This window comes from Ylistrum balloti, unplaced genomic scaffold, assembly GCF_031769215.1.
Source record: "Ylistrum balloti isolate Yb309-2 unplaced genomic scaffold, AGI_CSIRO_Ybal_v1 Utg371048, whole genome shotgun sequence".
Classification (NCBI taxonomy): domain Eukaryota; kingdom Metazoa; phylum Mollusca; class Bivalvia; order Pectinida; family Pectinidae; genus Ylistrum; species Ylistrum balloti.
This window is the reverse complement of record NW_026782580.1, coordinates 1001629-1016020: the sequence shown is the minus strand read 5'-3', so window position 1 is coordinate 1016020 and position 14392 is coordinate 1001629. Positions and strand designations below refer to the sequence as shown.

At 36.2% G+C, this 14392-nt stretch overlaps 1 protein-coding gene across 1 annotated transcript in view; it reads left to right on the top strand.

Annotated features, from left to right (window-relative positions):
* The window catches only part of LOC132560333 (voltage-dependent calcium channel subunit alpha-2/delta-3-like), a 173708-nt gene that overhangs the window by 61886 nt on the left and 97430 nt on the right, over positions 1–14392 (top strand). Inside the window, exon 3 of the mRNA XM_060225006.1 lies at positions 9932–10013. Within this exon, the coding sequence (XP_060080989.1) occupies positions 9932–10013 (82 nt within the window). The remainder of the gene's footprint in view (positions 1–9931; positions 10014–14392) is intronic.

The window sequence follows — 14392 nt, the reverse complement described above, 5'->3', positions numbered from 1 at the left end:
ATAGCTTTGTACTTTTAACACAAGTTTATAGGGCTTTTTCTTGGCTGTGGAGAATAAAGCCTGAATGGACTAACTCTTTTATAGACTGTCACTGTTGCTTCATGGAGTTGGGTTAGGCTGAGGAATTTGTTGTCATCATCAATTAGATTACATCCATAGTTTTTATAACTAACCTGTTAACTTATATCATGTGTCTGTGACTGACCTGTTAACTAATATCCCCAGTGTCTGTGGCTGACTTGTTAACTAGTATCCCAAGTGTCTGTGACTGACTTGTTAACTAGTATCCCAAGTGTCTGTGACTGACCTGTTTACTAGTATCCCCAGTGTCTGTGGCTGACTTGTTAACTAGTATCCCAAGTGTCTGTGACTGACCTGTTTACTAGTATCCCCAGTGTCTGTGACTGACCTGTTAACTAGTATCCCCAGTGTCTGTGACTGACTTGTTAACTAGTATCCCCAGTGTCTGTGACTGACTTGTTAAGTAAAACCCTGTGTCTGTGACTGACCTGTTTACTAGTATCCCCAGTGTCTGTGGCCGACTTGTTAAGTAAAACCCTGTGTCTGTGACTGACCTGTTTACTGGTATCCCCAGTGTCTGTGACTGACCTGTTTACTGGTATCCCCAGTGTCTGTAACTGACCTGTTTACTAGTATCCCCAGTGTCTGTGACTGACCTGTTTACTAGTATCCCCAGTGTCTGTGGCTGACTTGTTAACTAGTATCCCCAGTGTCTGTGGCTGACTTGTTAAGTAAAACCCTGTGTCTGTGACTGACCTGTTTACTGGTATCCCCAGTGTCTGTGACTGACCTGTTTACTGGTATCCCCAGTGTCTGTGACTGACCTGTTTACTAGTATCCCCAGTGTCTGTGACTGACCTGTTTACTAGTATCCCCAGTGTTTGTGACTGACTTATTAGATAAATTATACCCAGTGTCCAAAACTGATCTGTTCCATTATAATTTGTGTCTATTACTGACCCTGTACTGTGACAAATCTGTTGTGTTGTAATTTGTGACTGACCTGCCCCACTTGTATAAAACATCTCAACTTGAGATTTCCTCAAGTCGAGATTTTCCTCAGCTGATATCTCCTCAAAAACGGCATGTATAAAATTTTCTCAAGGAACAGGAGGAAGGCATCGGCTAGGATGTCCTGAAATTCCTTGAGGAATTTTCATACAAGATATTTTCAAGGAGATATTAGCTGAGGAAAATCTTGACTTGAGATGTTTTATACAAGTGGGGCCTGTTATATTATAACTATTTCACTGAGTATAGTAAACGACATTTCCTATCTCACTGAGTAGTACACGATATTTCCTATCTCACTGAGTATAGCACATGACATTTCCTATCTCATTGAGTAGTACACGACATTTCCTATCTCACTGAGAAGTAAATGACATTTCCTATCTCATTGAGTAGTACATGACATTTCCTATCTCACTGAGTATAGTACATGACATTTCCTATCACACTGAATATAGTACATGACATTTCCTATCTCACTGGGTAGTACATGAAATTTCCAATCTCATTGAGTAGTACATGACATTTCCTATCTCACTGAATATAGTACATGACATTTCCTATCTCACTGAGTATAGTACATGATATTTCCTATCACACTGAGTATAGTACATGACATTTCCTATCTCACTGGGTATAGTACATGATATTTTCTATCGCACTGAGTATAGTACATGACATTTCCTATCTCACTGGGTATAGTACATGACATTTCCTATCTCACTGGGTAGTACATGACATTTCCTATCTCACGGAGTATAGCACATGACATTTCCTATCTCATTGAGTAGTACATGACATTTCCTATCTCACTTGAGTGTAGTACATGATATTTCCTATCACACTGGGTATAGTACATGACATTTCCTATCTCACTGGGTATAGTACATGACATTTCCTATCTCACTGGGTAGTACATGACATTTCCTATCTCACTGAGTATAGTACATGACATTTCCTATCTCACTGAGTATAGTAAATGACATTTCCTATCTCATTGAGTAGCACATGACATTTCCTATCTCACTGAGTAGTACATGACATTTCCTATCTCATTGAGTAGTACATGACATTTCCTATCTCACTGGGTAGTACATGACATTTCCTATCTCATTGAGTATAGTACATGACATTTCCTATCTCACTGAGTATAGTACATGACATTTCCTATCTCACTGGGTATAGTACATGATATTTCCTATCTCACTGAGTATAGCACATGACATTTCCTATCTCACTGGGTATAGTACATGATATTTCCTATCACACTGGGTATAGTACATGACATTTCCTATCTCACTGAGTATAGCACATGACATTTCCTATCTCACTGGGTATAGTACATGATATTTTCTATCACACTTAGTATAGCACATGACATTTCCTATCTCACTGGGTAGTACATGACATTTCCTATCTCACTGAGTATAGCACATGACATTTCCTATCACACTGGGTATAGTACATGATATTTCCTATCACACTGAGTATAGTACATGACATTTCCTATCTCACTGGGTATAGTACATGACATTTCCTATCTCACTGGGTAGTACATGACATTTCCTATCTCACTGAGTATAGTACATGAAATTTCCTATCACACTGGGTATAGTACATGATATTTCCTATCACACTGAGTATAGTACATGACATTTCCTATCTCACTGGGTATAGTACATGACATTTCCTATCTCACTGGGTAGTACATGACATTTCTTATCTCACTGAGTATAGTACATGACATTTCCTATCTCATTGAGTAGTACATGACATTTCCTATCTCACTGAATATAGTACATGACATTTCCTATCTCATTGAGTATAGTACATGACATTTCCTATATCACTGGGTATAGTACATGACATTTCCTATCTCACTGAGTAGTACATGACATTTCCTATCTCTTGGGTAGTACATGACATTTCCTATCTCTTGGATAGTACATGAAATTTCCCTTCTCTTGGTAAAGAAAGTGATGGACTACCTTTCCCATACAGTGATGTCCTGGACGTGCCACTTAAAGAACCAAGACAGTCTTTTATCAAGATATAGATGTATGTGACAGAATGGACAATTGTCAATACCAGTTTTATTTTTTAATAGCTATATGAAGAAACTAGTTAAAGAGATAATAACCATATTGATAGAAGCCTTATTAACCTGTCATCTCCATTTTGTCAGATAAAGCTCTCAGATGTGAAATTAATAATAATCAGTGCCACGAATGGAGGTCAACTGGAGGTCAAAGTTCAAATTACTTTTCGTCCAGGCTACTGAATGTTTGAATGAAGAAGCTTAAATGACAGCTAATTAAGACTTGGGGAGGAGGGACTTAAGAATCCACTTATATATCATTAGCAATTAAAATTGACCGATATTCACATGGCATCAATTGTCCATCCGACAATTTGTGTGTAGGTGCCCCTCGGTCCTTAGTTATGTTCTTTTGATTTTGGTACTTATCAAAATAATAAAATTGCTGACAGACGGCCATCTTGAATTTTGAAAATGGAAATTTGTTATCGCAATTGCTAGAGAAGTACTGCATGGATCTTTCTGAAATTTCATATAGAGGTTCCCTTTAGTCCTGTTAAATTTTGGGGTGGTCTGACCAGAAAACAAAGTGCTGACTGGCAGCTTTCTTGGATTTTGACTATGAAAGTTTGTTATCGTTATTTCTTTCCCCTCAGTCAGTGACAGGTTACCTGTGACCTCTCCCCTCAGTCAGTGACAGGTTACCTGTGATCTCTCTCCACAGTCAGTGACAGGTTACCTGTGACCTCTCCCTACAGTCAGTGACAGGTTACCTGTGACCTCTCCCCACAGTCAATGACAGGTTACCTGTGATCTCTCTCCACAGTCAGTGACAGGTTACCTGTGACCTCTCCCCACAGTTAGTGACAGGTTACCTGTGACCTCTCCCCACAGTCAGTGACAGGTTACCTGTGATCTATCCCCACAGTCAGTGACAGGTTACCTGTGATCTCTCCCCACAGTCAATGACAGGTTACCTTTGACCTCTCCCCACAGTCAATGACAGGTTACCTTTGACCTCTCCTCTCAGTAAATAATAAGTTATAAGTTACCTCTCTCAAGAAGTGAAAATTCTATGACCTCTCCCCCCAGTCAATAACAGCTAGCTTAGTATTCACAATGTGCTTTCTCTGATAATTGATTCACATAACATGGCGAACCATCGACGCTTCTTAGTCCCTCAATCAAAGCTTTGGTTAGGCTTGTTGATCTGCACTATCAAGCCATCTTGAATAATATGATAATATAGCAAATCTCGAGATTTCTGATTTCCAGCTCTATGTTTTATAACGGTACTAAAATAAATTGATTTCATGAAAATATTTTCTCCCAATTGTGATATCAGATGTTAGGTTTTTGCTCACAGTATGACAACCTCTCATATTTATTCAATTATATCGAGGGAGTTTTGTTGTGATCTCCTACGATCTTAGCTGTGGATAATTCATTCAAATACTCGGGTGTCAGGATTATTTCTAAAGTGAAGTTATTTTACCAAGCATCTCTATGCAAATCTGATTTAGCTATATTTTATGCCTGTAGCTTCTTCCTTAATTGTATTTCTTCTGTCATTTTAAAAGATCTAAATTTTTATGTCGGGAGTATTAGTTGGTCTGTGAGTTCTAGACTTCACACACCTTCCATCTGTGTTCTGCTTTGTAATGATTTATATGGCAGACTGGAAATTCATGGTTGATATTTGTCCACCTGATGGCCAGGTCTATTGTGTAGTGGTTCATGTGGTAGGACTAGAAATTAATGGTTGGGATCATCTTAAGTGAAACTGTTCAGTAATGTTTTACTAGGTGACCATTCACTAAACAGGAAATATCTGGAAATATACTAGGAATATCACCCTGGTTACAATATCAGCAGACTTATATGGTAATATCACCCTGGTTACAATATCAGCAGACTTGTATGGTAATATCACCCTGGCTACAACATCAGCAGACTTATATGGTAATATCACCCTGGCTACAATATCAGCAGACTTATATGGTAATATCACCCTGGCTACAATATCAGCAGACTTATATGGTAATATCACCCTGGCTACAATATCAGCAGACTTATATGGTAATATCACCCTGGTTATAATACAATATCAGCAGACTTATATTGTAATATCACCCTGGCTACAATATCAGCAGACTTATATGGGAATATCACCCTGGCTACAATATCAGCAGACTTATATGGTAATATCACCCTGGCTACAATATCAGCAGACTTATATGGTAATATCACCCTGGTTACAATACCAGCTGACTTACATTGTAATATCACCCTGGCTACAATATCAGCAGACTTATATGGTAATATCACCCTGGCTACAATATCAGCAGACTTATATGGTAATATCACCCTGGTTACAATACCAGCTGACTTACATTGTAATATCACCCTGGCTACAATACAATATCAGCAGACTTATATGGTAATATCACCCTGGTTATAATACAACACCAGCTGACTTACATTGTAATATCACCCTGGCTACAATACAATATCAGCAGACTTATATTGTAATATCACCCCGGCTACAATACAATACCAGCTGACTTACATTGTAATACCACCATGGCTATAATACCGGCTGACTTATATTGTAATATCACCCTGGCTATAATACAATACCAGCAGACTTATATTGTAATATCACCCTGGCTACAATACCAGCTGTACCAGCTGACTTACATTTACTGTGACAACTTACTGACCACTTGAGAATAGCACTCTGTATTACAAACAGCATTGGGTGATGAGCTGAGAGATTCCTCCCTGGGTAATTTACAGATAAATATAAAACCTGATACCAATTATCTTTCACACTGTGAAGTATATTGACTTTTGTTTCTGTTGTACAAATGTTTTGTATTCTGTTGATAAAATCCCCGGTGTCAGTATTTCTTTCTGATGTGATAACACCTGCAATAAACACCGGCTGGTTCTGATCATTATCGTGGACATTATGCTATTGTCATTATTTATTAAACCCTATGTAATATATATATGTATATTATGTGGTGTATCCTTCAGTACTAACAGGGATGGCCTGACACATTAGACCTAACAGACCACATCCTGCAGTCCTCCCTTTTCTCTGATCACAGAAGTCCCACTACAGACATCACTACGGTTCCCTCATCAGTATTTTCCTCCTGTTGTCTAGCAGATAAATTAGGATTTGATAAACAATATGCCTTCCTCAGGATTTTATGCAAAGTCATGTCTTCTTGTAAGTCTGATGGGGGATTTACCAGGCAGACAATCAAAATGACTTTACTATACCACCATTTCCTGGAATACCATAAACAAATGGCCACATAACAATGCTTTATGACAGTTACTGGGGATTTTTTTTATTTGCTAATGTAATGAGAACCAAGTGCCAAAGTAATACTAGAGAATAGAAACAGGATTGATAGAGTATAGATATATACAGGTATTTATAGAATATAGATACAGGTGTTGATAGAATATAGATACAGGTATTGATAGATACAGGTATTGATAGTGTATAGATACAGGTATTTATAGAATATAGATACAGGTATTGATAGAATATAAATGTATGTATTGATATATACAGGTATTTATAGAATATAGATACAGGTATTGGTAGATACAAGTATTGATAGAGTATAGATACAGGTATTGATAGTGTATAGATACAGGTATTGATAGATACAGGTATTGATAGTGTATAGATACAGGTATTGATAGAGTATAGATACAGGTATTGATAGAGTATAGATACAGGTATTGATAAATACAGGTATTGATAGTGTATAGATACAGGTATTGATAGAGTATAGATACAGGTATTTATAGAATATAGATACAGGTATTGATAGTGTATAGCTACAGATATTGAAAGAGAATAGATACAGGTATTGATAGAGTATAGATACAGGTATTGATAGTGTATAGCTACAGATATTGATAGAGAATAGATACAGGTATTGATAGAGTATAGCTACAGATATTGATAGAGAATAGATACAGGTATTGATAGAGTATAGATACAAGTATTGATAGTGTATAGATACAGGTATTGATAGTGTATAGATACAGGTATTGATAGATACAGGTATTGATAGATACAGGTATTGATAGTGTATAGATACAGGTATTGATAGATTATAGATACAGGTATTGATAATGTATAGATACAGGTATTGATAGATACAGGTATTGATAGATACAGGTATTGATAGTGTATAGATACAGGTATTTATAGAATATAGATACACGTATTGATAGAGTATAGATACAGGTATTGATAGAGTATAGATACAGGTATTGATAGATACAGGTATTGATAGTGTATAGATACAGGTATTGATAGAGTATAGATACAGGTATTGATAGAATATAGATACAGGTATTTATAGAATATAGATACAGGTATTGATAGTGTATAGCTACAGATATTGATAGTGTAAAGATACAGGTATTGATAGAATATAGATACAGGTATTGATAGTGTATTGATAGATATAGATACAGGTATTGATAGAGTATAGATACAGGTATTGATAGATACAGGTATTTATAGAATATAGATACAGGTATTGATAGAGTATAGATACAGGTATTGATAGATACAGGTATTGATAGTGCATAGATACAGGTATTGATAGAGTATAGATACAGGTATTGATAGAATATAGATACAGGTATTGATAGATACAAGTATTGATAGAGTATAGATACAGGTATTGATAGAGTATAGATACAGGTATTGATAGATACAGGTATTTATATTGTATAGATACAGGTATTGATAGAGTATAGATACAGGTATTGATAGAGTATAGATACAGGTATTGATAGAGTATAGATACAGGTATTGATAGAGTATAGATACAGGTATTGATAGAGTATAGATGCAGGTATTGATAGAGTATAGATACAGGTATTGATAGAATATAGATACAGGCATTGTTAGAGTATAGATACAGGTATTTATAGAGTATAGATACATGTATTGAATACAAATAATGATGGAGTATAGATACAGGTATTGATGGAGTATAGATACAGGTATTGATAGATTATAGATACAGGTATTGATAGATACAGGTATTTTTTATATATTTATCTGATTAAAAGTAAAAAGATACATGTATCCTGATTCACAATAAAATGATAGAAGTATTCTGATGAACAGTAAAATCATGTATCCAACATCCTTACCATGGAAACACTGTAACCTGTTCCAGAATATTGTGGTGAGTGTCTGTGTTGCTAAGTTAATTGGGACACTATCGGAGAAATGTCAGTTTTGTTTATAAGCACACGAGATTGATCATCTAAATGGCGACCTTGATACCAATAATGAATTCAGGAAAAAGTTAATTAAGAATGTGAAAGTAATGGTGACATTTTTTTGGTCAGCCTGAGTACAAAGGTTCCTGCTATCAATTAACTGTGGCACCTTATGTGGAAATGTCTCTGACCTAAAAAGGAGAATTGATTTGTAATTTTACATGAGTGCAATTCTTGGTGGTAATCCGGAATTTCCAAGCATGCATCCTTCTTGTGACGGCCAGACATCCTCTACAGATTTATTCTGTCTACCTTACATTCAAATTAGATATATATAGATATCTTTATAGTCTTAAAAACACAGCTGTATCTGGTAAAGTTTAATTATATTGGGTTTGAAATTTTCCGTGATCATCTGTATACATTGGACTGTCCTGTTTCATCACAGTAATGAGTTCTGTGTTACAGCAATGGAAATTCAGTTTTGATCCCAATATCTGACAAAACTCTCAAAAAGTCGTGTAATATTTCTTATTTCAATTTATGCTAATCACTCGTGTTAGCCTGGATACACAAGGGATCTCACTGTTGGAGGAAACCAGATTATACAGGAAAATCCCACGCAGTCAAGCAGGTGACTGCAATCCATCTCAAGTCCACTCCTCAGTGTGTGAAAGAAATTTAGAATTTGAATTTTATGTCCATTTGTAATAGCTAATCAAACATGCACCAATGATGACTCCACAAATTTTTTCTAAGATTATATCACATCCTGAAGATATTCAGAACATAGTTATGATGATATTGCATATTATATCTGACTATTACATTGAAATAGTCAAAGACACATTTAAATTGTAGTAAACATACTTAAGTTAACATAATCTGAATTTAGCATATTATTACTTTTTGTTGAATTAGCACCACAATGGATTCACACCACAGTAAAAATTGCTATATATAGACACTATTCAGAGGCAAAAATTAGCACAATGATATTTTTTCCACAGTATTTTCAGTAAAGATAAGATGACCACTAAACTACGTACCTTTCCAGTATGCCATCTGACATAGAATTGATTTAAGTATAGCATTGGAAATTTTCCAAGAAACTACAAGAATTCTTAATTCACTAATCATTATCCCTTCTGGCATGTATTCAAAATTTTTTAAAGTTTTTTTTTTAAAAAAGATAATTATTTTCTTTTTGGCTAATTTAAAAATTTTCTGGGGAGTTATATCCCTTTTACTGCTGTCCTTATATAAAATTGCAGGAACGTGTGGTATTGAATCAGGATACTAATAATATCACTTAGATTTTAGGTCAAGGTCACACATTCTGTTTAGTCTGGTTCTTGTTAGGAATTTTTATTTCAAGGAGCTTAACATTTTTCAGTAAATTGGAAGAGTTGAAATCTCAGTGCCAAGGTATCAATATCAACTGATTATTTTTTGTTGTGTGTGTGAGATAGATATGTTAAGCAACAATAATTGTCTATATACTGTCAGATTTAGCTGTACTTTATCTGCCTGATCAAACTTCTGTTTTACCTGTAATTTTTTTATGTCACTTGTATTTTCCAGAGTCCAAACATGGGCAAACCAGTTCAGCAAAGTTATGACAGAGGAGGTGAAGAAGTACACAGCATATGACCTCATCAAAAGGGTAAGTTACATTTAGTTTTTACTGACATGTTATACTTATTTCAAATTTTAGCATGTGTGGTCAGAAAAAAAAGCAACAAAACAAAATTAAGTCTAGGCTATTAAGTACAGCATCTCCCTTGAGGTGAGATATGTAAACAGAAAGGCTGTGACCTTTTAGGAACTTATACTTGGTTAGACAGTGTATAACATATAAAAAGTAGGTTGTTGTGACCTACATTTTGACTTCAATAAAAACAAAGTTTGTTTTGGCCATCTTTCTTATACAATTTATCAATGGGTTCACCTTGATGAGGCAGTGTGTCTCATATCAATAGATGATCACTTTGACCTACAGTTTGACCTTCGAACTACATGAAAGGAAACATTTTGTTTGCACCTTATCTCCTTCACTACTAATTAAGGTTAGTGCTTAACGTAAATATCATAATAGACTCAGGTGAAGGTTAGGTAGTTACTGTATCTGTATGGACCAAGGTCAAGGGTAGGTAGTTACTGTATCTGTATCGACCAAGGTCAAGGTTAGGTAGTTACTGTATCTGTATCGACCAAGGTCAAGGGTAGGGAGTTATTCATGCTGAACAAGATCAAGACTGAGGAACGATATGTGTACACTACGGTCAAAGTTAGGGAATTCACATCACCTGGTCACCATTAGACACTGAAGTGATCAAGAGAGTGTTCCCCTCTACACCACCTGGTCACCATTAGACACTGAGGTGATGGAGACAGTGTTCCCCTCTACACCACCTGGTCACCATTAGACACTGAAGTGATCAAGAGAGTGTTCCCCTCTACACCACCTGGTCACCATTAGACACTGAAGTGATGGAGACAGTGTTCCTCTCTACACCACTGGTCACCACTAGACACTGAAGTGATGCTTTTGTGTTAAGTGACTTTGGCACTCTATATTAACAGGGTACTATTCCATTTGTGGTGATGATCTTACAATGACCAGGGTTTTTACGCTCAAGTGATAATGACAGTGTTTAAAGATGCTATAGATTTTGATTCACATTATCTTAGGCAGAGTTGTCAGGCTAAACCCACACTCTAGAAACCTGGCTATCATAATCAGTCTACCAAATAGCATGTGATTCAGGCTGATTGTGATTAGTGTGGAGGCCTCATGTTGATTTGACTTAAGCAAGAGAAGCTCCATCATTGGATTAAATACCATCAGAGGTTGAACTGTCAAGATGAAAGACATATATCTCATTACCTCAAGTATCGGCTACAGGCAATAAGATGTTAAAATGTCTACATAAAGGGTCTTACAGAACAGGGATGTCTATAGCAACACTCACAGCACCACAGTGGTTACTGTCTCTAAGAAGACTCGCGGCACCACAGTGGTTAGAGTCTATAACACTCTTAGCACCACAGTGGTTACTGTCTATAGCAACACTCACAGTACCACAGTGGTTACTGTCTCTAAGAAGACTCACAGCACCACAGTGGATACAGTCTATAACAACACTTACAGCACCACAGTGGATACTGTCTATAACAACACTCTCAGCACCACAGTGGTTACTGTCTATAACAACACTCTCAGCACCACAGTGGTTACTGTCTATAACAACACTCTCAGCACCACAGCATTACAGTTTTATTGGTCACACAGTAGTAGTCACACATTAGTGGTCACAAAGAGATGGGCACACAGTCAATGTCACACTGTAGTATCTTAATTGTCCTTGAGATAACAAAATGAGATGTTTTCAGTTATAATTTTTTTTGGAGGGGTTAAAATTCAAATTAGATATGCGACTGAAGTGATTCATTTTTGTTAATACCTTGCTATTAGTGCTTGGCTCAAATTAATGTCCTGTCACATGTGCCTTTAATGGAGATAGAACATGGAGAGTGCCAAGTTGATGGAACCATTAAGTTCATTGTAAAAACCGTTTCAATATTTCAAGTTTTGAAGTATTCATGATATTTCTCTCTAGCAGTGGATTAAAAATCATTTGTCTTATTCCAGATTTTCTGATATTATGTTATGTCATTTTGTGTAAAATTCTGAAAACAATATCATGCAGGAGAAGTAATATTTATAATCTGTTGACCTTAGGTGATTTCAAATTATACCTGATAAAAGAAGCAATTATTTGTGTTTGTGATGATGTGCTTAGATATAATTGTTGTGGGTGTTAATGGCTGTCCTGTGCTCATCATCACATTATCCTGATGCTGCCAGGTGACCAACATAGAAAGAATAGGAAGCTCAGATGTATGTGTAACCTCTCATGTATATAACTTCTCTCTTATTGAAATAAATAAAGATTATATATATAATATTAATATTAGTATTTATACATGACCGTGGTGAGGGCAAGCTAGTTGGACCAAATGTATAAGCATAAAAGACCAGACAAAAGATCAGATTTGATTGAAATTGGCCATTTTTTAATATATAAACGACGAACTTGAAACATAAGAGTTTCAAGCATGAACAACAAATTTTACATTTGAAGACATTTGGTCCTAGGTGGGGATCAAAAACGCCACCATGGTGTTCTAACAAATTATATATAATTTTTAGAACAACATACCCCACCCATCATGTATTATAAAAATATAAAATTTAAGTGTTAACCCATGTAAAGGAAATATTGGATGTGATTATATAGTGTTTGTTGTTCATCTGCTGTACAATCAACCCACCAACTTACATTCCATCACCCTGCAACCCATCAAACCACTAACTCACAACCTACTAACTAACAACCCATCAATTCATTTCCTATCAACCCCAAAAACCATCAACCCACTAACTCAGAACCCATCAATTCATTTCCTATTAACCCCAAAAAAAAACATCAGCCCACTTACTTTTTTCATTGGACAGCCTGATAGAATATATCTTGCAATAATTTCATCAGTTATCAACCCACAACCAGTAAACCAAAACTGACCAACCCACAATTCCCCAACCCACAACCCATCAATCTATTCCATATTAACCCCAAACCATCTTTGCCTACTTACTATCAACTCACATTCCTTATCAACCCCCAAACAATCAATATTCTTCATTTCAATCCCTATGTATCTGCTTCAAAAGACAATTGTATTTTAGCAAAATAGTAAGGATATAAGTAGGAAGCAAGGGAATGTGATTCAGACCTCCCTCACATTAGTTTTCATTCAATAACTTCTTGTTTATATTTGATACGCATTGTATGAGGGTGTTTGATTGGATGGACATGTCCTCAGGTCAAGGGTCAATCTGTTGAAATTATAATTATCTTTTTTATCAGACACCACCTATCTAATTGTAATGAAACTTTTCATATGTGTTGTTGGTGTGATTCTGTAGATATGCAAAATGTGCTTACCAAGATAAAAATCTTTGGTGGTGAACCAGACATCCCCATTATTGCTACTGTTATGTTGCTCTAACACATCTTTTGACATTGCGTTGTTACAACATGGGAATGACAATCGAGATACTGCCAGGTTCCATCATTGTCATTTACTGACCATTGGCCTGGTCACTGACATGGCTGTCACATCTGTTCATACTTCCATCAAGGGATACATCCTACAAGAAAATTACCAATGTTTATAATGTAAAGGGCCACCTCATAATGGTATCTTCATCTAGGGATAGCCTTGTGCTTGTCACACCAAATGCTCCTTCTAATTCATAGAAAAGCATTGCAGTCCCAAGAGAAATCTAAGATGACCTCCTGATGTCCCCCTATCCTAACATAGAGCAGTGCTTCTGTCGCCAGCTCTCCACGATCTGGCTGTCCAGATAATCAGTGATTTGTGATTGCTGAAAGGATTTCATTGAAACTTCCCAACTGTCAACAAGGTGTTTAACTTATTGATTCACAATGGTCACTGCTGTGGACACCTTAGTGATCTATTAACATCAGTAGAACACACCAGTTCCAATCTGTTTTAGAGCTGACAAAATCTTGAATTTATCTGAATATACCATAAAAAACTGTTGCATGTTGTCTTAAACAATCAGTGAGGATGATGGATTGTTTTTGGTCAATTAGTCATGGCCCTATCTTTCATACTACTTATCACGGGAACTTTATACTGGGGATATGGTTTCACATTGGTGAGAAAGTGTGTCGCATATCAAAAGTAGGTCTCTCTGACCTACATTTTGACCTTTGACCTACATCAAAGAAAAAGATTGTTCTGGCCCTATCTTCTACGCCACAAGTCATTGGAACTTTATACTTTGGATATGACTTCCTCTTGTTGACAGTGTGTTACATATGGAAAGTAGGGTTGCTTGACCTACTTGACCTACCATATTTTTAGACCTATAAACCGTACTCAAGAATATAAGCCACAGAGCTGTTTTAGAGATTTTTTCAATTTGATCCACATTTAACTTGCAGTGGA